A 24394-nucleotide genomic window follows, 5' to 3' on the forward strand; every position below is an offset into this window, starting at 1 on the left:
CATCGCTCTCCAGCATCGCTGGATCCAGTGGGCAGTGACAATGTCCATTTCTTTTGTACTCTCAGCTTCTCTTTTCCCTTACTCTCATCCTGGTTTTCCTCTCCCCTAAACAGTTTCTCCCCCCCCAAAAGTTATCTCAGTGTTGCATTGTTTTATGACAACACCCAAACTGCTAGCATGCTTGTTGATACAGAATTGTTGAAATAAACCTTGTCAGTATATGTTTTCAAACGCTGATTATTCACTGTTGTTTCACTCTAATCCACCCCAAGGGAATTATTGATAAAAACCTGGGTTATCCTCCCTCCCTTTTTCTGGGGCAGGTCGTAACACTGGGTGGCCCTGTATTTGCTCAGTGAATTAGTTTAGTATTCTCTATGTATTCCCAAATACATTTATGCCTCAAAACGTGTGAAAGCTGGTCAGCTTTGAAAGGGGTATTTGTGGGAACAGGAAGGGGGAAGCTGATAAGGATGTGTGGAGAAATGGTATACAAAAATTAACTTCAAAGTTCAAATTGTGCCAGGAGTATAATGAACTAGAAGAAAATAGCCATTAATTGGCAACATTACTGTCCAGAATCAAAGTATGAGCTGACCTGGGCGTGATGTTGGAAAAAATCTTGCTGTTGCTTCTGATTGTGTACAATAAGGAAAAAATCGATTCTTTTGCTTAAATCCTGTTGATGGACTCTCAAATGAAAACAAAGTTTGGCACTTTGCTTCAAATAGGAAATTGTGTGTTACTGCACTGGATTACACAGTGTCCTGTAATATTTGTTTGTGTATTTCTCCTCACACTGCCAATACAAGGGGACCTTCAGCTATAGACATGCTGAATTCTGACATGTAGTTGATAAGGAAGATATTAAGAAGAGCCTGTTGAGGCACTGGTTTGCCCCAACAAAAGACCAAGTAGGATACTGGTAACTTAAATGGGGTATATTGCTCTGACTGGAGTAGAGGTCTTTGGAAAAAAATGCTCTAGTTTCAGTTGATAACTGATTCTGTACCAACCCCCTTCACTTCTGAAGCTGCTTTGTTTAGAACCTTCACTTGGTGTGTATATACACTCACCTGTATGTGCACACACTCTTTTTTCATAGATTAGACACGTGTTATATGCAAACGTGACACGGTGAGGATGTTATGTGGATAAAAGCAGAATATTTGAGGCAATTAGAAGAAGGTGGTCCTGAGCAGCTGGGTACACAAAACTTTATGCAGAGTTTGTAACTGCAGGTGGAAGGCTTTTTGTGATAGAGGCAGTGATCTCAACAGTTGAAAAAACCAGACTGTAAATCCTTCATTTTCCTAATCCTGTGTCATGATGTTGTAGTTGTGATGCCACTTAACTGTCTTGTCATAATCATGAATGTGGAAGGGTCCTTAGGCATGAAGAGGTGTAATTAACATGTTTATGCCTTTAGTCACATTTTAAACAGTGATTTTTGCTGATGTGGATTACATGTTAAGTCTGTGTTGTTTATGCTAATTTAAGATAGACACTGATTGCAGTAGTTTTAGGTGTGTCCAATCTAAATTGAGCCACATGATAGCTAATGCCTTCTTTACCAATGATGGTAATAGAGAAACTTTCTTCTGGAGATTTTTCTGGAGCAAGAAAACAAAGTATTAACTTTTTGCTTTGCAGTATTTCCCTAGAACGGGGGTTTTATATAATGTTGATCAGCAAATACAGCTGATCAAAGTGGTTTTGGAGGCCCCAGCGTATAGCTTTGACTGCATTCTTGGTCTCAGTTCTTGAACTTTATTTTTTGCATTGCCTATAAGAGAGTACAGATGTGTGGATGCATGGTTTTGAAAAATTATCTTTTTCCCTCTGGTTTGAAGTAACGATTGGTATAAGAAAGTGTCTTATTCAGACTTGAGGGAGAGTTGTATGTTTAATGCCAGCTTGTTGTGTTCATTCAAAGAAGCCACTTCCTCTTTTAATTTTACCTTTGAGATTTAACACTCGAAACTTTCTGTACGAGTTTGTTCCTTCTGCCAACCCGTGAGAGAATCCGAGGTAGTGTTAGAGGCGCTTGACGCAATTCCTGCCTGAGAAAATTTGGATACTTTTTTCATGCTCCAGGCAAGCTTAATGTTGTAGGACCTGTGTTACAGTTGTGGTCTGGAGTCGAGTGTGTGGAGGCAGATGTGGTGTCTGATTAGACCACTTGGTATTGGGCAGCTTCCAGGTAAATGAGCCTTTCAGCTGCGGGGTAAAGGGTTATTTTTTGTCCACTGGGCGCTCTCTCTCTCCTCCTCTCCTCCCAGTTACCACTTTGGTCTCATGAGATGCTCTCCCTGCCGAAGGGGTTATGTTTCCTTACCTAATTTAAGGAAACCTGCTGTTTTAGTTTGGACCTGTCTATCTTGAATGGAGAATAGCTGTAATGGCTTTAGTTTGGTTTCCCCCTTGTCTGTGGAAGCTGTTTGTGTAGCAAGCAGCCAGCCAGGTGTTGTGGCTGGCTTGGCTTGTAGCTGGCTTGTCGCCCTTTGTTAGCAGGGGAGAGGAGTGTGAGCTCCCAAGTTTGCCAAGCTAATTCCTGCCCTGTGCCCAGCAAACTGCCTGATGGTTATTTAAAGGGCAGCCTGCTCCCTGTAGTTAGAAAGAACCTCTTGAAAAGAATCAAACTATGCACTGCTTTTAAACCCCCTCATGTGTCTGGCATTTCTGTCTTAGCTTTATTTTGCTATTTAAAAAATGGAAATGTTTTTCAACTACTGGGATCCAAAAATAAAGCAAGATTTTTAAATCTGGCAGTGAAACAACTTTCCAACTCTTTCAAATTGAGGATATGAGTACTTTAACTAATTAGGAAAGTACATTAATGAATTTACAAACAGATTATGCCATTTTTTTTAAAGAAATCTGCTATTTTATTTCCTTTCTCTTTATTAAGTACATTTTGCTTCTGTGTAAACACTTAAACCTTTGTGCAAAGGGGAGTTTCTCGGCCATTTTGCATTCCCTTGATGACAGGGCCAGTTTATTTTGGTTTAAAATGTTTTTCAAACCGAGTATAGGATGTGGGGGAGAATACATTCAAAATGAAGTTTGAGCTTTTGTTGCTTCAGTGTGTGTCACTACTTAGTCTGAGGTCAGTATATACTTGAAAGACTGTATATTGTAGTTCTCAGCTCTGAAGAGGTTGCCATGATCTCCTAATGTAAGGATTTCATAGACTGAAAAATCAGATTTTACACTCATTTCCCTCTGTCAGAAAAACTCTGAATATTGGAATTTTCTCCCTGCCCCTCCACTTCCTTAACATTCTCAGTGAATTTTGTTGTGGGGGAAATGATGTTCAATTACATTTATCAAACCTTGATAAAGATGTAATTTACTTTGCAGTAATGGAATTGAAAATATACCTACAGGTAGAATGTGATCTGTGGGCCATTTACTAGAAGTTAAGTAGAGGAAATGTAGTTTTGGTTTTAGGTCCTAGAAAAAGATGTTGAGTCAGCCTTTGGAAACTTTTTGCCTTGTCAATAGTTAAATGAATTTGTAACTGATGTGATATTTCCTGGTTTTTATATTGAATCTGAAATATTGTCTGTTGAAGGCTCTTGCCATTTCTTGCATTTATTTATGCTGTTTCACCAAGGACATTCTTTTCTTGTACATTTTTAGTTTAGGGATGGTAATGCGAACTTACTAGTGATGTGTTTCAATACAGAATTCCTCTTGATAGAGAGAGAAAAAAGGTACTTACCTACTTTAATGTTGGCGTTACGAGGCACAGGGCAGGAAAAACAATTCCTCAGAGAATCCTGCAAATGTTTGTTTGCCGAGAAATGGGGCTTTCCAAAGCTGTTTGTCATCCTTGTGAACTTGGGTTAGGGGAGATCCTGGAACTGTGGGTTAGGGGAGATCCTGGAACTGTGTGTTAGGGGAGATCCTGGAACTGTGCTGACCTTGGGTTAGGAGAGATCCTGGAACTGTGTGCTAGCCTTGGGTCAGGGGAGATCCTGGAACTGTGTGTTAACCTTGGGTCAGGGGAGATCTGGAACTGTGTGCTAACCTTGGGTCAGGGGAGATCTGGAACTGTGTGCTGACCTTGGGTCAGGGGAGATCTGGAACTGTGTGCTGACCTTGGGTTAGGGGAGATCCTGGAACTGTGTGCTGACCTTGGGTTAGGGGAGATCTGGAACTGTGCTGACCTTGGGTTAGGGGAGATCTGGAACTGTGTGCTAACCTTGGGTTAGGGGAGATCTGGAACTGTGTGCTAACCTTGGGTCAGGGGAGATCTGGAACTGTGTGCTAACCTTGGGTCAGGGGAGATCTGGAACTGTGCTGACCTTGGGTCAGGGGAGATCTGGAACTGTGCTGACCTTGGGTTAGGGGAGATCTGGAACTGTGCTGACCTTGGGTCAGGGGAGATCTGGAACTGTGCTAGCCTTGGGTTAGGGGAGATCTGGAACTGTGCTAGCCTTGGGTTAGGGGAGATCTGGAACTGTGTGCTGACCTTGGGTTAGGGGAGATGTGGAGCTGTGCTAGCCTTGGGTTAGGGGAGATCTGGAACTGTGTGCTGACCTTGGGTTAGGGGAGATCTGGAACTGTGTGCTGACCTTGGGTCAGGGGAGATCTGGAACTGTGTGCTGACCTTGGGTCAGGGGAGATCTGGAACTGTGTGCTGACCTTGGGTCAGGGGAGATCTGGAACTGTGCTAGCCTTGGGTCAGGGGAGATGTGGAACTGTGTGCTGACCTTGGGTTAGGGGAGATGTGGAACTGTGCTAGCCTTGGGTTAGGGGAGATCTGGAACTGTGTGCTAACCTTGGGTCAGGGGAGATCTGGAACTGTGTGCTAACCTTGGGTTAGGGGAGATGTGGAACTGTGTGCTGACCTTGGGTTAGGGGAGATCTGGAACTGTGCTAGCCTTGGGTTAGGGGAGATGTGGAACTGTGCTAGCCTTGGGTTAGGGGAGATGTGGAACTGTGTGCTGACGCGGTGTTTCGCTCCCGCAGCTCTCGGAGGCGAGGGAGCCATGGCCACGGAAATCGGGTCCCCGCCGCGGTTCTTCCACATGCCGAGGTTCCAGCACCAGGCCCCTCGGCAGCTCTTCTACAAGCGGCCGGACTTCGCGCAGCAGCAGGCGATGCAGCAGCTCACCTTCGACGGGAAGCGCATGAGGAAAGCGGTGAACAGGAAGACCATAGACTACAATCCCTCTGTAATTAAATATCTGGAGGTTAGTTAACTAGCCAGTTTTTTGGGTTTTTTTTTGTCTGAAAGCCTTTTTGACTTTGTGCTTTTCGGTGACCGTAAAGCGGTCTGGAATAACAAAAGATCTGCTGCCGCGTTTTTGACCAAAATGACAAAAGCTTGTAAATTTGGTGTATTATGAATAAAAAGGGGAGGTTGGTTTTTGGTAATAAAACTGCACGTACAGCTAATTTTATATTTTGTATAAATGCCAGCTTGTGCATCCTCTCTTGGAATTAGAAGTTGGAGTGCAGTTGAGTGCCTTGGATGATATTCTGACTTTTCAGTGATCATATAAACTCATTATAAATAATGTAATTGTTCTTATTTTTGTTTTGAAATAGAAATTTCCCAAAGTGGAAGATGAACCATTACCCCTTCCTCTTCTAAAAAAGAGGCACTAAAAAATGTTTTCTCATCATTTTACTGAATGGCACTTCAGCTTGCACTGGGGTCTCTGAAAGTCCATTTCTGTACAGTTGATAAATACAGAAAAACGTAAATGAAGTTTTGTTGAAGAACTGTTTCTGTAAAAATGCTTATTTAGGTCTCCTAATGGGGTGGCATTAATTCTTTAAAAAATAAAATTTTCTGGTCCAAGATTTACTCCACAAGTGGTGGGTATTAGCCTAGAAGAAATAGAAAGCAATCTATAAATACTGGAATTGTTGCAGCTGCAACAGCAATGTTGCAAAAACATGATGAAAGCAATTCCATCTGCTATGGCCAGTGCATGATTATAGCTTGTAGGTGTTAACAGTTGGAAGGTTTTCTTAATAACCTAATCTGTTTGAACATCCAACATTTTAAACATATTCTTTTATTTTAGGAATGCCCCAAAAGAGATTCTGTTAGTAGTGGACTATTCTAAAAGAATAATTTCAGAAGTTCAGGACCTTTTTAGTATGGCAGAAAAAGGAACTGTTTATTAAAATTCTGTTTATTAAAGTAATCACAAACAAAAAATCTGATTTCTGTATGTCTTGGATGCTTACACAAAATTAGAATTCCATTTCAATCCTGGCTTAATACTACCGATTTAATGTGTTTCTTTCAAGAAACCCAAGAAAAATAGTTAATATGTAATTTGCTCTTGGCTTAAGAAATTGTAGCAAACTGTAGTAGCTGGGAATGTTTTACCTAGAATTGTAACTTAAGTTTCCAATATCTGCACAGATCCAAATTGGTAGAGTCTGGGGCACGAAACTGAAATAATTAATTTTATTCTTAATTCATGAGAAGTATTTTTGAAGAGGTTGTGTTTGACAGCTCACAATATTTAACTAATTGAAGGCATTGTTATCCCCACATCTCAGTTTCATCCATTTGAAGGCACTGTCTTTGTGCTTGAGCTGCAGAAAGTCCTTTTCTAGCTCGTGTTGCTCTGTGGGATTTCATGTGGAGTTCATCAGCACAGCTACTACCGGTGTTAATCCTTATCCTGAACATAAAGCTCTGAAAGGACTGAAGGTGCCTCTCTGGGACTACCTGTTGGCTTGGGCAGTACCACCCATCTGTGGCCCAGTAATGTGCAGCACTTCAAACACTCCTGACTCCTTTGCTTACAGCACACAAATTCTACAGGTTTCCTGAGTCCAGAGTCTTAATGGAGCTTATTTTAAAATTCTCGGGGCGCTCTAGAGTTTTCCCAAACAGACTCTCAATGTGTTTGTTATTTTTTGTTATTTAGCAGTGGAGTGCACTAGTATGAACTAGGAGTTGTTTTCTTCTTTCCAGAATAGAGTATGGCAGAGAGACCAGCGAGATATGCGAGCAATCCAGCCCGATGCAGGATATTATAATGATGTAAGTAGAATTGTCTTATTCACTGATGAAGTTCTTCAGATAAATCTTGTCCAGAAAATGGGAAGGATTCTGCATGTCGGCTGAGGTTATCATTGTGTCTGCAAGAAACCTTAAAGTTATGAAGGGTATCTTCACTCTACATTATTTACTGTTGGAATCCACAAAGAGAACTTGAACCTGGATAGGCTTTTAATTTCTGGACATAACTCCTATAATGCACTGAGGTTGCAAAGCTGCTCTTGAAGATACTGGTTCTGGATGTTTGAGTTGATAAATCATGCAGACTTTGAAACACTTCTATGGATTTATTTCTGGTAATATCCCTGCAAATGACAGTCTTGCTTTTCCAGAAATGGGTGTTCAGAATATGTGCTTTTCCTGAAGTTTCTGATTTGAAATCTTTTGTTTCTTCTCTTACAGCTGGTCCCTCCTATAGGAATGCTGAACAATCCTATGAATGCTGTGACAACAAAGTTTGTTAGAACATCTACTAATAAAGTAAAATGCCCAGTGTTTGTTGTCAGGGTGAGTACACTGTTGGAATTACTTAGTTGTATTGTCTTAGTTTAAATTAGACTGATTCTTAACTGAAACAAGATGGCAGTTAAAGCATCTTCAAAAACTAGCATGTGGAATGCATGGACTACTTCTGTGTCCAGTCTTTCTATAGAAAGTTTAAGGAAAACAAATGGTAAGGTCTGAGTACACAAGAGTTCTTACTGTGAGTTTGAGGTGCATTTCCACTTTCCCCATCACATTTTGGAGACAAGTATTGTTTAGTTTGGATATTGGGTACTGTAAATATACTGATGCCAGTAAGCTGTTTCTTCTCTAGATTTTTTCATGGCTTTTACAGTGGGCTTTATCCTGTTGTTATAAAAACCAAAAGCCCTGTGGCACAGTTCTGCTTTTTTGTCTATCTTGCATCCTCTAGAAAGTCATTTAGTTAATTCTGTTTCCACAGATTCCCTGAAGAAGCTCATGATTTACTTGGAGAATTGTGAAGAAATATTTGAATGTTATATTTGCCCAGTTTAGTTAAATGTTTCTTTTGCAGTGGACTCCTGAGGGGAGACGTTTGGTCACTGGTGCATCTAGTGGAGAGTTCACTTTATGGAATGGACTGACTTTCAATTTTGAAACAATATTGCAGGTAAATTAATCTGTAAAAATTTCTATGTAGTTCCTTGAGGTCTTGGAGCATGTTCTAGGAACACATCTTCATCCTACTCATCGTGGGTCTATGGTCTGAGTGGTAGTGGGAGTCTTAGAGGTCTTTTATTCTGCTCTGAGTCCATGTCAGACTGGCTACAGGCAATTCATATAATGCTTCTTATTCCCTCTCTATCTGTTATACTAACTGTTCTCAAGAACATAGTATTTGTAAGAGTAAAGAAACATGTTGGGAACAAAATGCAAATACTGTTACTATTTAGAAGACCACTGTATGCAGAGTAAGGAATTTTTCCCCCCCACAATAACATCTTGAATGTAATTAGATCATCACTGTTCTCATCTCCTCATTGCAGCTGTTAAGTAGGAACTTTAGTAACTTCAGTGTTTGTGTGGATCAGATGGCACTTGAATGTGTTTGCTAGAAGTTTTGTTTCTGAATTTACAGGCTCACGACAGCCCTGTAAGGGCTATGACTTGGTCACACAATGATATGTGGATGCTGACAGCAGACCACGGGGGATATGTGAAATACTGGCAGTCCAACATGAACAACGTCAAGATGTTCCAGGCACATAAGGAGGCGATTAGAGAGGCCAGGTTTATACACAATATACCATTTTCTGTAGTACCTATTGCCATGATTAGACTGTTCTCTAAGTGTATTCTGGGTGCAGAAATGCATGGGTTCTGTCAGATTCTGGGAGACTTCATGCACCACATAAACACAATATTTCCTTTTGTTTCCACATTCTCACCGTTTTGCTGGCACCTTTCTGAATTAGTATTGTCCCAGAATCCGCCTCTGCAATATGTTAGAGATGTATTTGTCTGCCGCATTTTGCACTGGTATTCTTTTCATTTTTATATGGTGACAATGTGTATCAGTTATTCCTTTTTATACGCACTGTGTAAGACAACAATTTCATTCCAAATAAAGAATTCAGTCTTTAATAATCTAACTGAATAAAATATAAAGCCTTCAGAAATAAAACACCTGCATAGTTCTCACAAAATAATAAAACACTAAATAAAGTGAAGAACTGCTTGGCTTGGTGAAGCCAAGACTTCCAGTAATACTAAATACCCACGCAGACTGCCACATACAGAAGTCTAATGTTAATACTAAATGGGTTCTTCAAGCTTGAAACTGTAAGAAGACTGTAGGATATTCTCTTGGTTCAGTGTTGATGCCTCAGTTGTGCAAATGTCTATATAATGGAAGCTAAAGTGATACTATCAGTAAGATGGAAATGAAGGATGTTTCTAGAGCAAACCTGCATATAATCCTTAGTAAGATATGGAAATGTTTTTAAAGTAAGCCTGAAGAGAAGCTGCAGATCCAAAATGAAGCTAAAGCAGTGTTTCTATGGGTTCAGGTGCTGGTGATAAAGGTTCACTGCCACAAACCCACTTTCTGTCACCATTTTGCTTGGATAAGGGTGCATTTTCTGCCAGAGTTTGGTTTTGAGAAGTGCTTACTTTGGATTCAGTTACTGTCTGACTATCATGGCCATACACTGAATTTCTGTGCTACTTTAAGCCCTTTCTTGATCATAAAGATCTAAGATTTCACAAGGGCTCCCTCATGGTCTCTCCCTGCACCAGAAAAGAAGTGAGTGCCTGTCAATTGCTGGAGATGTTCTGGCCCTGTTCACATGGCTAAATAACTCCTTGCTTTTCCAGTGACTTTCATCAAGCAATGTTGACTGCTGAATCTGGAAGCTGCTTATATGTCTATAGGATTCTTTTCATGGTTTTGGTGGGCTGTAATAAGAGGGAGTGTTTCCAAATTGCTCTTACAATAAGTGGTATGCTTGTTTTATATAGTTTTTTTAACAGTTAATCCAAGTAGCATTTTCCCGTGACCAGCTTTCGCTTATTTTTTGCTTCTCTGCTGCAAAGCACCTGTGGCTGAAGAGGAGTTTTTTCCCTAAGAACCGTTATCTCTGCTTCTACACAGTGTCACTTCCTTATGGTGTTGCCAAACATGACAATCTAGGGCGCCAGTTACCAAATCATATTGATGTTGCTTCTCATCCTGCAGAGAAGGCGCTGCCGCGGGCAGTCAGAGATAGGAAGGTGCTAAGAATAAATGACGGATTTTTTTTTCCTCATTTGACAGGGGACTGCAATGCAATAAGTAATCCTATGCTAAATTCATGTCTTGTGATGAAGTGTCGTTTGGCAGGCACTGTGTTCACTTAAAAGTGCCTATGTTCAAATGCCTCCTTCAGTGTATAACACATAACAGTATAATTTTGCCCTGTCTGAGAAGCATAATCTGTTAAATGCTGACTTCTTTCCCCTGCTGTGTGTCTTCATGTAACAGTTTCTCACCCACGGATAATAAATTTGCTACATGCTCTGACGACGGCACTGTTAGAATCTGGGACTTTCTACGTTGCCATGAGGAGAGAATTCTTCGAGGTATGTGTACCAAAAGTACTGATTGGGGTATTTCACGAGGGGGAAAACTTTTTTTTTTTTTTTTAACTAGGGGTTCACAATACAGAAGTATCAGCTTGTCTACAATTTTTGTCTTAAGTGCTCCAAACAAGTTTTCTGTTTGGCTGCTGCTGTAGGTGCCTTATCATAATCAGATAGGCCGCAGTTCACAGTGGCATTGCTCTGGTTACTGTCCACTTAAGCTCTAAACAATGGAGATGGGTAGAAGAACATTTTGCTGCTCCTAATTTGGTAGAAACAGCTGTTTCTGGATCAGGAATACATTTATCTTTCTCTAGAGCTTAATCTTTGTGACCACCTTTACTTCAGAACACACATCTTCATGCAGAGGATTCCATTCTTTTCATGGGTGTGCCTTCCATTCTGATTTCTTCAGAGGCAAGGTAGTTATTTCTCATTCCTTAAGAGGAGGAGAGTATTTAAGTAGAGAAAATAGGTACATTTTCAGCACATCACACATAGCACAGGCAAATAATTCTAGCTTTGGTTAAATAGTTCTCTGTCCAACATCTGTGTACACTAACTTCTGGTGCCTTTCCACTGGCCTTGAGCTTTCTCCTTCTCTTGCTGCAATCTTAATGAGCAATAACAGTAGCTTCTGACAGCTGTTCCTTTCTTGCAGAAGATGTCAGAGGTGCATAATTTAACAGGAGAATATATTAAAAAGCTGCTATGAGATAGGGGATTGTAGACTTGCAGATAAACTGCAAAGAAGGTATGCAATAAAAAACATGGGCTTTCAGTTTTAGGTGTGTGAACTTGTGCTTTCCTAAAGTAAGGATTTTTATTTTTAATTGTGCCTTAAACTTGGACCTGCATTCCATATTTTATGAAGTAGAGCTCTCCCTGTTTCTTTTGAATCTTAAGCTCTTTATGTTACTTTTAAACACCACTGCTCTGCAAAGATGTCGGGCTCCTGCATTCTTGCAGTGATGATATTTTAACAGCATGTGTGCATAGACATTATGGTGATTGTGTTTGCAGGACCTGGCAAGCAGATTTCTAGGTGATATCATTTACAGCTGTTACTCTGGAAGGCCCCAGACAGATTTGGGACTGTTTTGCTCGATCCTTTACAAAGAAATCATTCTGCACTAACCACGTTCTGTACCCTCCTCCAGGTTTGTGGAGGGAATGGGGATTGCCTCCAGGCAGAGTAGTCGAGGTTACAGAAGTCCCTCCACTTCTACATTCTTTCAACATTCTGCATAAAGTAGAAGTAAACCATTTAATTTAGGTTATGAAGAAGAGAACTTGCATTACATTTTCTTCCTTTATCTTGTGTATTTTAGCATTGTAACTATGACTAGACCTCAAATAGAATTATCCTTTTATTTCTAACAGTTTATATATCTCAATATACTATTTTTAGTTTGCACAGTAGTTCTGTAAGTAACACATTTGCTTCTACTCGTTATCTACTCACACTTCATCTTTTGCGTAAATTGGAAATGGTTTGAGAACTTTACATCTCTGGGCAGAATTGGACAGGACAGATTATTCCTTGTTTCTGCTGTCAAATAAGCAAAGAAAACCCAAACCTCAACCCAAACAACACCAGCAGAAAAATCTCCCACAACAAAGCAAAATAATACCAAAACCCCTGATAGTTGGGAGGACGTTTCTGCAAACATACAGGTTTGATTTGGCTTTGGTCTCTAATACTGTTTTTAAGTGTGGTCAGAAGACTTATTTGAAAGAGCTGGATTGTTAACAATTAAGTAGTTTTCTTGGTGGAAAACACAAGCTTTCACTTTGTTATTTGGAGTTTAGAGCTTATGGCTTTAGGATACTTATCCTCAGCTTTTGGCTTCTCCACTTGCATTCTGCTTTTAAATATTCAGAAGTGTGACCTGTAATACTTTGCTTAGTACAGCCTTCAGATTGTGTAAAAACTCATGCCATTGCCATCCAGAGTTAGTGATCTGTAAATTACAATTCTAGAACCACTACATCAAAAGGATTTCATTATGTACAGAAATTGTTTAGATCAAATACCATGCTGAGGAATGGTTTTTATTTCCCACTTTCACACGTCATACAGCATTTCTGGATAATATTGGTACTGTGAAGTTGAAGGGGTTCTAAAGTGTCCTTTAGATCCAGAGCTTTGCTTCATGTATTAAGGTATTCTTCAGGTTATCACACTGAATTATAAAAATCAAATGTAACTACCAATTTGCAGTCCGATGTATTTATGAAAAAGATTAGCACTCACAGGATAATACGTCAGTAATATTGTTATTCCTACTGATTTTTCAACAACAAATTAAGGAACATTTTAAAAAACAGATTTGAGGATTTTAATGCTGAGGAATGCTTTTAAAGCAGTTCTGTAAAGAGCATTAAAGTTACTGGGATATGCTGATACAGAAAAGACAAAACTCTGTAGACTTAGTACAGGTCCTTTTGCTTGCACTGTGGAATAAGCTTATAATTATTCCTGTTATTTAATGAAATGGTCCCCTTAAAACTGGTCTGAGGCAACAATTCTAGTCTTGTGAAGAGTAGTGGAAAAACAGACAGCAGTGGTAAATTACATAGGATGACTTCTTAAGGTTTTCCTGGAGTTTTTTCAGCTGTCTGTAGCAGGCTATGCATTTTTTCAGTGGTTTAACCCACGAATACATGGGCTGTATGAGATACACTTCTTAGCTGTCTCCAGCTTACTTTTATTTTGTCAAAATGAAGATAAACAGGACACCCTGTTTGGTCCTTCATACATAGTGCCAGAAGTTCTGGATCTCTTTTCTTCAATCTCCAAGTCCCTTTGCTGTCCAGCTTTTCACTGATTTATGTTGCTTTGACTGCTGTTTCTCCCACTGTGACTTTCCAGCACACAGGAGGTGGAGTTTAAGCATTTTGTTAGAGGTACGTGCAGGGTTGTCAGGCTCATTTTTAATATCCTAAAGAAATAAATAGGATTACAATGTTTTCCTCAGGGAACCATCTTTAAATAATTAACAGTGAATTATCTTAAAAGAACTTGAAGGTGGGGGAAATGGCCTTGAGTGTCAGTTACTTACCTGCTTGCTTCCCCACAGCCCAGGTCCAGTCTGGCTTCTCTCTTGAAGTAGAAGTGCTGTGCTCCTGATTTTGAAGCTTTTGCCTATGTTAATTCCTGGCATGATGCCATCTTGATGGTAGCAAGTGCAGTTTGATGCACTTCCCAAAATACACTGGTAGAAACTTCACTGATGTTAAAAAAGTTCTTGCTAAAATAAGACTTGGAAAACAGGCTGTAGTATAGCAACGTGGTTTTTTCACTACAGTAATCTGTTCCTCTGAAAGGCATTTCCAATAAAACACTATCAGGTCTTTTGTCTAAACAGCTGCAGTGAAGTCCAGGACATGGTGTGAACATTTCTGTAAGAACATACACATTGATGGCTTTTGGTAGTGCTGAAAACATCCAGTGAAAAACTGTATGCAGTAAAATCTTCATGTTCCTTTATTTCTGTTGAGAAATTAATGGTATTTCTGATTTCTCCTTGTGGCAGTGACTCTGGGTCTGGGCTGATGTGTCCCTGAGAATATTTTGGGTAGATCATTAATAAACACATGATTCCTTAATTATTCTCTCAACATGATGCCATGGGCTACGAGGCTACAAATACATTTCGGATTTCTCAGTTCCACCATCCTTCCTTCTCCTTCCTTTCACAGTCACCAATAGAATTCCAATAGAAATGCGTGGTTGAGATGACTGTAATGTTTTTATTCTGAAGGGTAGATGAGCACTATGTTCCCATGATTTCAAAGGTTGCCTGCCTTAAATAGGTCTTTTGGGGAGGATAACTCCACGCAGCTCTCTGAAGGATGGTAACCCATGCTTTTTAAAATACTTTGTAGATAAGTTTTTCTATTTTCTGTCTCTAAAATAGAGTAATACACTAAATGATCTTTCAGCCAACGTGGTAGACTTGGCAGTAGATTTTTCTTATCCTAACTTGAACATAAAAACAATCAAGATTTCATTATGTTCTGTCTGGATTTAAAATTTGCAGTTTGTAACAACATGTAATTCTTACCACCATCACCTACAAAATAACACATATATATTACATGCAGAAGTCAGAGGTAAACAGACTTTTCATGTGCTCACAGATGTCTGCACATCTAATCATGCTTAAATAGCTGTAGAATTTATTTGTTCCTTCTACTCCACTCCCGGATCTTTATTAGCAAATAATGTACCGTGAAGTCTCTTAAGCTGTCTAAATCTATTGTATGCTTTGTATTATTTGCCTGAAAGTGAAGGATCTCTTTCTTCAGGGGTTTTGACTCAGTCAAATTGCAAATCCTGTACTTAAAATTATAGATGAGTTCCATAGTTAAAAGGAACTACATCTTCAGTTTGGTCCCTTGCTTTTAAAGATACATTAGTAACCAGCTCTTACCCTTGATGCAAGTGGCTTCTGAAACTCTTCCCTTTTCTTGGAATGTAATTGAACTCTACATTGGATAATTTAAAAGAAAAAAAAATCCTGATATTGCTGTTTCCATCTTTCTTCCCTTTATCTGAGATTTTTCTTTTGTTGTCCTTGTCTCAGCAAGGAGAGAAAACTCAGCAAATTCCAGAAATGCACGTATGTTGATACTGTGTTTCTTGTAAGGAGACCTACTGTTTAAACTTTCAGCTTTGTGTGAGGGTTGCTTCTTTGTACTGTTAGGATTTCAGGTATCTCTGATAGGTCTTCTAGCTCTACTGAGGCATCCCTGCATGAATATTAGGATGAGATGAGACCTGGCTGATACTGGCACCAGCCATATGACTCTAGAGAAAGAAAGTCCTTGAATTTTCGAACTTGAAAAGATGGGCTGTTTGAAATGCTGGGTTTGGACCAGTTCAGTCTCCTCTTTGTTGGTTTGTTTAGTGTTGCAGCTGGTGTTGCAGGTCTCTGATCTTTGTGAATCTTAGCTGCCAAAGCCAAGCTGGTGATGGAGGGAGGGATAAGTTGCCACTAACTCAGCTGAGGTACAGCTGCACTCCAAATGGCTGGGCTTTTCATGTGTTAGGTACAAGAAATGGTGAGGATCTTACCTTCAGTTGTGACTTCATGTGGAATTAACCATAATATGGCCCAGTACTCTGCAGGAGTCAGGAGCCACCTGCAGTGAGTGCCACTGCTGGAGCAGTGAGCTTTGTCCCCAGCTCCTGCTCATAGTTGTGGAGGAAGAAAAGAACTTTTTTAAGGGGGTAACATTGATACTAATGATAAAATCCTGAACTACAGAGGCATTTCGATGGTGATGCTGAGATGGTCCCCATCTTCCTTTCTCAGCACAAGTGTGGTTGTTGAAAAGGAGACAGGCTTGGGTGCATTAAGGATGGTGATTTCTTGGTATCTACTCACCAGTATTTGTCATAGCAAAGGTTCTCAACAACAAAAATCATCTGGAGTTAGTCCTCTGCCAGTTATGTTAGTAACTCATCTCTGATAAAGTCTTACATGGATAAATACTTGGAATTGGGCACTTCATTAATTATATTTTTAATGGAATCTTACTTGACATACCATTTCCTAAGAGACAATAGATAAAATAAAATAAATAAAATAAAATTTATTTCGGAATAAATGGTAGAAGTCTACAAAAAATCAAAAAACCACAACTTCTTGCTGAAAATAATCCATCAGTCCTTAAAAACTTTCCTTGGAGGCTTCTTAACACCACTTTTCTTTTGTGTGTGGGTTGAACTGAGCACTTTTTAATTTTTATTTAATCTTTTCTCTTTTCATATCCTCTGGTTACTGTACTAAAAGCTTTTGTGCATCTAGGTAAGCATAGACTTTGCAAAGTGTTTGGTATTTTCTTTGCATCATTTAAAGTCTACATACTCAAGTTATTTCTTGTTATTTTACATTTAGCTCTGAGTGCTATTCTGACTTGAGCAGTGAGACACTTGGCAACAAGTTTTATCATATGGGAGATAGGGAGAGAGCTTGCAAATGTCATCCCTAAAATATGATGGTGGGGGTTTTTTTTTCTGTCTCCCATACCTGCCTGGCATTACTTTCTCATGAGAAAGCTGGTCCTGCTCATGACACATTGCGTTTATAGGAAGACACAGAGTCAGAATTGAAACTGGGGAATGTCTGAAATGGGATTGTATAGCAGACCAGGATAAAAGGGATAAATAAAAATCCTGAAAAAATTGGGTGAAGGGTATCTGGAAATAAGAAGGATAGGGAATGGAAGGAAAGTGTGGAAGCTGTGTTAGTATGAAAAAAAATAATAAAAACAACAGCTTGCGTAAGGATTGGGAAAAGCTGGTGGCAATGTGAGCATGGAGATGAGAAAGAGATGTGATGGAACCTCACAGATCATGCTCTGGGCGTTGTGGGGATAACTCAGAGCAGCCTCAGTTGCTGGAGCAACCAGAGAAGAGGCAGGAGGGGGTTTATGGCTGAATGACACACTTGGGTACAAGTGGACTGTGTAGAATGTGCCAAGAGTGTCTATGTGTAATAATGGTACCCATAATATCTTTTAAATGTTATGTTCTGTGTCATGATTCTTGGAGACTCGGTGTGTTGGAGTAGAGTTAGGAACACGCTCTGTATTTTTTGGAAGATGAGCATGGAGAGAATCATAGAATAAGCTGAGTTGGAAGGGACCCATCAGGATCATCAAGTCCAACTCCTGGCCCTGCACAGGACATGCCAAGAGTCACACCATGTACCTGAGAGCATTGTCCAAATGCTTCTAAACTCTGTCTGCCTTGATACTGTGGCCACTGCCCTGAGGAGCCTGTTCAGTGCCCAACCACCCTCTTGGTGAAAAACTTGATATCCAACCTAAACGTCCCCTTACTCAGCTCCAGCCATTCCCTCGAGTCCTGTTACTGGCCACAAGAGTGAAGAGATCAGTATCTGCCCCTCTGGTTCCCCTCATGAGGGTATTGAAGACCACAGTGAGGTCTCTCCTCCGTCTCCTGCAGGCTGAACAGACAAGTGCCCTCAGCTGCTCCTCATACAGCTTTCCCTCCAGACCCTTCACCACCCTCATAGCCCTCCTTTGGGTGCTCTCTAATAGCTTAATGTCTGTTTTTATATTGGGGTGCCCAAAACTGCCCCCAGAACTCAAGGTGAGGCCACCCCAGGGCAGAGCAGGGTGGGACAATCCCCTCCCTGGCCCAGTTGGCAATGCTGGGCCTGATGCCCCCCCAGGATGGGGTTGGCCCTCCTGGCTGCCACGGCACTGCTGACTCATGGCCAACTGGTCACCTACCAGGACCCCCAGGTCCTTTTCCACAGCACTGCTCTCTAGCATCTCATTCCCCAATCTGTATGAACATCTTGGGTTGCCCCATCCGGTGGCACCTTCTCTTGTTAATCCCTGTATGGTTGGTGGGTGCCCGAGTCAGTGCTGTTCTATTACAGGAACAATGCTACCATTCTTAGTGTAACTGGGAGAAAGCTGTTCATACCAAACAGCACATCTGTAAGCATGACAAGTATAGCTGTACAGGAGAAGTCTACAACTTCTCTAAATATTTTTATCGTATAAAAAGTTTCACAGACTAAGTTTAACACTTCTTCCATCCCAGACAGCTTGGATTACTGCTTGTAGTTATTATCTCAGTGGAAGCATCTGATATTTGTAGTTCTGCAAGCCATGATTTTGGTACATTACACAAGCTGCCCAGTTCTGGCTTGCATTGAACAGTTTAATCAATGGGTTAGTTATGTATTTTTTTTAAATGCAATATTTTTTAAATCCAGTGTTTCTCATATGGTGTATGCATTGATTTTGCCCCAGTGGAGATATGTAGGTAGGTAGAGCAATTCCAGATGTAAGTACAGCCACACTGAGAAGTGCTTATATCACTGCAGATTAGTTTTCTGGCTTAGACAAGGCAAGAACTGCAAGTATTTTACACATACTGTTATTGAAGATAGAAGGTAATCTTTGTCTGGTTTTGACCATTCATAGAAATTTTGTATGAACCTTTTTGCTTACCAGTTTATCTTTTAAAGGGAACTTACCTTGGCTGTTTAAATATGAGCCTGAGCTGAGACATTGAAAGTTAACTAGACCAGCACTCCAATATGTGCTTCTACCAATTCACCACGGTCTCAGAGAGTACACTGAAAACTTTCATTCAAAGAAGCTGGGGGAATATGTTGCCTTAGCTGCTTAATATTGGGGAGGAAAATACCTTTTAGTAAAAAACAAGCCCAGCTGCTGGTGTGTGCTGACAGATGTGTCTTTTCTACCATACGTGCAGTAGGGTTTTCTTCTTTGCCTTTTTAGAGTGATAGAGCATGAAAATATTTTAAATGTTATATTAAAATCTTACATTCTAAACTTCCATCACTTCAAAAAAACCTTCCTCTAAAGAGAGTCATAATACTATATAAATTAGTAACTGTAATACTGCTGTAATAACTGTAGCTAGTTCTCAAACAGAGAGTAGAATGAATTGAAAATGTAGCTCAGCATCCAGTCTATTATTAATAGTGTATGCTGGGGAAATCAAGTCTAAATAATTATACAGTACCTTTACATTTGAACTTTCCTTTATAACTGACTTCTTTCTCTCTTCTCCAAGATATCCCTATTCTGCTTTATTTTTTTCCCTGTGTTAAGGAAGGAGTAGCTCTGATAAGCATTTACCATCCCCAGAGTTTGCACAGCAAGACTTTAACGTTCTTTCTTGCTTAACATGAGACCTAATGCTCCTTGAGATCTATTTGTCATCAAAGATTGAGATTCTTTCTGGTTTTATAAATAATCACTACACTAAAGGATTAAAAAAATCTGAGAGTCATCTTTGAATTGAAGGAAGAGCTGATATTCCACCCCACCCCCCAACTTTCTGTGGGAGAAACTTGTCCCAAAATAGAGCACAGAGTAAAACGTTTTTCTTTGAAATTTTTCACCACTGTTTTATATCTGGAGATATATAGCACAGATTGGTGTATAGATAGTATTCTTAGGTAAGTAATTTCCCACTTAAGTACAAGTTTAATGGGTATCCCCAGAAGTTCAAATGAGTTCAAACTCATTTGATGTTCCAGGCATGTTGCCATAATAAAAATAGATATTATAGTAAAATTAAAAGTTCTGAAAAAGAAAATATTTTAGTTTATCTCCTTTTCTAGTCCAGTAGAAAATACATTTAAAAGGCTGTTTTCACAGTAGAGATGATCTCACGTTCAGTGTCTTTTTTTTTACCTTTTTTCATACTAGTGCAGTAGAAGAGTGAGAGTTTTGCTTAATTCTAGGTATTGTGCAGTCTCTGCACCCGGAGGTTTTTAAAATAAACCTGGCTAAACCCCTGAGTAACCTAGTCTGACACCATAGCTTTGAGCAGCAGGTTGAACAAGAGACTTCTGAGGTTTCTTTGAGCCTGACTTTTCCTGTGATCTTAGCATACTGACTTCCCCTCTTTTGCCAGAAGAGAAACCAAGGAACCAGAAATCCTAGTGATGTAATTTTTAGTTACCTTCAGCTGTCCACTGGTATATTGGACATAAGGAACTGGCCTTCAAGACACTGTCAAAAGTTCCTTATTGTTTTAGTTCATTTTTCTTCCAGCTTTTAACATGCTTGAGGAAGTGCACAGTATTTGGATTGGAAAGATTTCATGTTTAGTGGATCTTTTTTTCAGATATATAAATGTTTGTTCATTCCATAGTGACTAATCATATATTAGACATAATCATCAGAAGTTTCAGAACTTGCCTGGTGTCTCACAAGCAGTAAAAACTTGTTGTAAAGAAGATGGAAGGTGTGACAGTGTGTTGTCAGCATCTTCAGAGCTCCTGCTGATTATGTAGTTAAAATGAGGTAAAATAATACTTATATATACTATGTATATGTAACAGTTATGTTTGCATATATAATTTTTATATATATCAATATATAAAAACCTATATAATGGTCCCCAGTGGCACATTTTATCACCTTAATATTTGTTTGCTGGTTTCTTTTCTGTTTCAAAATTATTTGGTCTTGGAAGAGATCATGCCAGTAGTGTTGTGAAAGCTCTAAAGCACATGCACAATTAGATTGAAAATGTTTGCTTTAAAAGACAAGAAAAATACCAAGAAAAGAGACCTTTAGGTAAATGCTCTACTCCCTGAACTAGGGCAGCCTAGGTTTGTCCTTGTGCATTAATGTTCCTGAAGATGCATTTCTCTAGATCACGTTTCCATGTGGCAATAAGCAAATATCAGCTTTTACATCCAGGTGAAATGAGTGTAGGAGAATCTTTTTTTCATCTCTTTCTTTCAAGTAAAAGCTGATCTACAGAGTATATTTCACTGTTCATACCCACACCTAATCCAGGTCTTGACTGACTTTAATGTAAACTAAAATTATTTATTACTGCACATTCATAAATAGTATTTTGAGACTGCAGTTATCTTAAAGTTAATAAATATTTGAAGTTTTTTTGTCTTAAAACATGAAAAGTGCTGGCCAGATTTGTTCAGGTGTTTCTTCTGCAGATGAGTTTAGAAAGGAGTAACCACACATTTCAAAATTTGTAGATAAAATTCCTCCATCTGAATTGTAACAAATCAAGAGAAAGGAACAGTTGCACGTGGGAAATACAGTCTGGACAGCTGTAAAACATATTTGTATGTAGCATAGGTACTTAAAATTGTTAGGAAGACGTCTCCTATTTTCTAAGGATTGACTGAGTGTGCAGCTTGATATGGTGCAGTGTGTTACTGGTTGCTGTCTGTGCCTGGTCAAGAAGAATCCTGCCTTTTCTTTACATCTGCCTTCTGTTCTTTCTTATCCATGCATAATTCATAGGCAGAAATAATGTTTTTACTTAGAGCAGCTGATGTAGTGAGAAAAAAGGGTAGGGTTTTGTTGTTTGGTTTTGGATTTTTTTTAAAGACCACACCAACCTTTCTTAAGGATGCAGAAACTTGCTTATTTTAGGTCAGCTGATGTAGATGCCTTTTCCCTACAGATCTTGCTTTATACCCTTAAATCCTCAACCAACAATAATTCTTTGTTGCTTCCCTAGCAGGACCTCACCTACTTAAAATGAATTTAAAAGCATTTTCTCTTTCGCAGTACATACATTCTGAAAATCATTATTCTCTTGGCTACTTTGCTGAATTTAGTCCTTAAAAATATTGATAATGTTGATGAATATGGATTTCTGTTGATTACCATTCTCCTTTTGGAAGTCACTGTTCTCCAGAGGCTTACAAGTGAGCACATGGTATTAAGATTAGGAGTGTAAAAAACTAAATTAAATCAGACTGCTCTTTTATTACATTAAGAATGCTGTGCAGTTACATTCTGGAGATCTTTGGGCAAAGGTAGGTTCTTTGTTTCACGCTATTCCCAGCTTGTCAGGAGCATCCTTTGCTTCTAAAGGAATGGAGTAAAAAGGAATCATTCCAGCCACGTTTCAGTCACAAGCGTGTTAGATGTGTCATTTCTGAAGTACGTGTTAATTACATTTGCTGACAGTTTTAAACAGGGCTTTTCTAAAAATGCAATCAGGAATTTTAATGCTTTTATTAAACTTCAGAATTCCTGTGATCACATTATAAAACTGGAGCGGTGGAGGCTTTAAATAGCAGGGGCAATCCTGCCAGCCGTGTTTGTTGAGATGGAGCCACTATTTCCTGGCTGAAAAACACACCCTGCTGTCTCAGAGGCTTTGCACACACTGCCTGCTGCTCTCCCACTGCCATTTTCTTTTCCCTGCATCACGGAATTCTCCAAGGATTATCCGGTCCTTCTCCCTAAGAGCACTTACCGTGTGTGTTTCTGCCATTTCACCACGAGGATTTCTGTTCCCAGGAAGTCTGGATGGAAATACTGGCGATTAATCTGGGTTTTGCACAATGGTTGAAGCTTCATTATTTCCTGCAGAACTCTGTCCTCTCTGGTGTCCTCACTCCCACAGGTGTAGCAAACCACAGCAGTTGACTGAAATTCAAAAAAGGTTCTAATAAATGGGGAGCTATTCCACAGAAGTTACTTACTAGAAATAGCAGCAGCTGTTTTTAACCCAGTGCATCATCTCTGTTTACCAAATTAATAACTTTTGTTCCAACAGAATGTTGGTATTTGAATAAGGTTTTTAACTTTTTTTGCAAGCTGGAATAATTCACTTTGCAAGTAAGTTTATGTACTTTAACTTACTTTGCAAGTAAGGAGTAGGCATGAGACAAATTCTCCTGAAAAATACTTAGCAGCAGCAATTATCACAGGTATCTAACAAACATAGTTCAGTATTGGTATCTGAATGTGGGGAATTTAAATTAGAATTGAATTTAACTTTAAATTAAAAGTGCCATGTTAAAAATCTTAGAAATTGATGTTGCATTTACTAGACATGAAGAGTATCACAGTGCTTTTCCTGATGTGTCTACTCTTGGGAATCCTTGCACAGAAAGGAGGACTCAAGCTTAGGAGTGAAAAGTTAATTAATTTTTCAGTTTGTTGCAGTCTTGGCTGTCTGCAACTGGCTCTTGGATCCCAGTTACTACAAACTGGACATCTGCAAGGTAGCAAACCCTGCTGCTGGTTTAGGTGACATGTTCTACTGACCAGATGTTCCCCTCCCTCCCCCCAAAAAAAGTTTCTCTTCATTCACACAGTAGCAGAAAAAGTCTTCCTAAAACTGTATGATGGACAAACTTCCTGTAAGGGTTTGGCTGCTGCTTTGCCATAGGATGGATGTCATGCAAACTGCATCTCACTGCAGAACTAAAGCCCAGAGGTTTCTGTGAGAGGTGCCTTGGCCCAAAGGCACAGCCAGAGCTTAGGGAACTGCTGCTGGAGGGAGTGCCAGTGAGCAGTGTCTCAGGAGATGAAGAGCCTTTTGTTCCTGGAGCCAGGTGTTTCCCAGCCTTCTCTGTACCTGCTGTACCTTCTCTCCAGTGTAGTCTTGTTGCAGTTGGTCACATTCATAACACACTACCATTTGTAAAACTGCATCTTCCAGCAGCAGATAATCCACAGGGGAGTACGTATGCCAAAACCAGAGACCAGTCTGATGAAGGTGTATTCTGTGTACTAAAGCAATATCTGTATTTTACTTGCACTGAAAATAAACTCTTGATGTGGGATTATACCTGTTAAAGCTTCCTTTTTTTTTTTTGTTAACTTTTTAAGGTTAAAAATGCACTTTGCTTCCCAATACAGGGTTGCTGTGTTAACAGAAATATTAAAAGATCAAAATGTAAATTTGGCAGAACTGTTACCTTGCATCATTTTGCCAACAAATATATTTCTGATTTTTCAGTTTCTTCAGTGTGTTACTTCAGTAGCAATGGCATGCTCTTACCCAGCCTTTCTGAAACAAAAATTGTATCATCTTCTCTCAAAAAAATCATCTTTCTTTGGTCTATGATTATGAGACTATGTGGGGAAATTCATCTGTGCAAGTGAAGAGGAGACTTTACTGCCTCCCCCACAGCACCAATGCAATTTATCAGTAATTTTATTTTACAGAAGCTTTCTAAAGCCTGACTTTGTAGAAGATAAATACTTCATTTTTCCCATTCCTCAGCTTAGCCATCCCCACACAGCACAGACAGCACTGTAAAAGGTGTTTTATTGGAAGAGCACAGATCAGCTCTACTCCAGGGTGGAGAGCAGATTTATAGTGGTGATGACCTCCCCACCTCACTATTTTTGTGCCCAACCTACTTACTTTGTTCCTCCAGTTATTTTGCAAAAGTGTGCCATTTTCCCTGGAGCATTTTAGCTTGTCTCCTGTCACTGGAGTTTCAGGTA

The 24394-nt window shown here is 39.6% G+C and overlaps 1 protein-coding gene across 4 annotated transcripts in view; it reads left to right on the plus strand.

The window, feature by feature from the left end:
* The window catches only part of WDR33 (WD repeat domain 33), a 70369-nt gene that overhangs the window by 14077 nt on the left and 31898 nt on the right, over positions 1–24394 (plus strand). For 3 of the 4 annotated variants that reach the window (XM_027724780.2, XM_027724782.2, XM_039391120.1), the window contains exons 2-7: positions 4981–5204; positions 6956–7024; positions 7445–7549; positions 8082–8177; positions 8646–8797; positions 10530–10627. In XM_027724780.2, coding sequence (XP_027580581.1) covers positions 5001–5204; positions 6956–7024; positions 7445–7549; positions 8082–8177; positions 8646–8797; positions 10530–10627 — 724 coding nt within the window. In that variant the 5' untranslated portion in view covers positions 4981–5000. Of the gene's footprint in view, positions 1–4980; positions 5205–6955; positions 7025–7444; positions 7550–8081; positions 8178–8645; positions 8798–10529; positions 10628–22175; positions 23098–24394 lie in introns of those variants that run through there. The other variant, XM_027724784.2, reaches the window with a different exon arrangement.

The sequence above is a fragment of the Pipra filicauda genome, unplaced genomic scaffold, assembly GCF_003945595.2.
Source record: "Pipra filicauda isolate LSUMZ 115617 unplaced genomic scaffold, ASM394559v2 scaffold90_size2875636_pilon, whole genome shotgun sequence".
NCBI lineage: Eukaryota > Metazoa > Chordata > Aves > Passeriformes > Pipridae > Pipra > Pipra filicauda.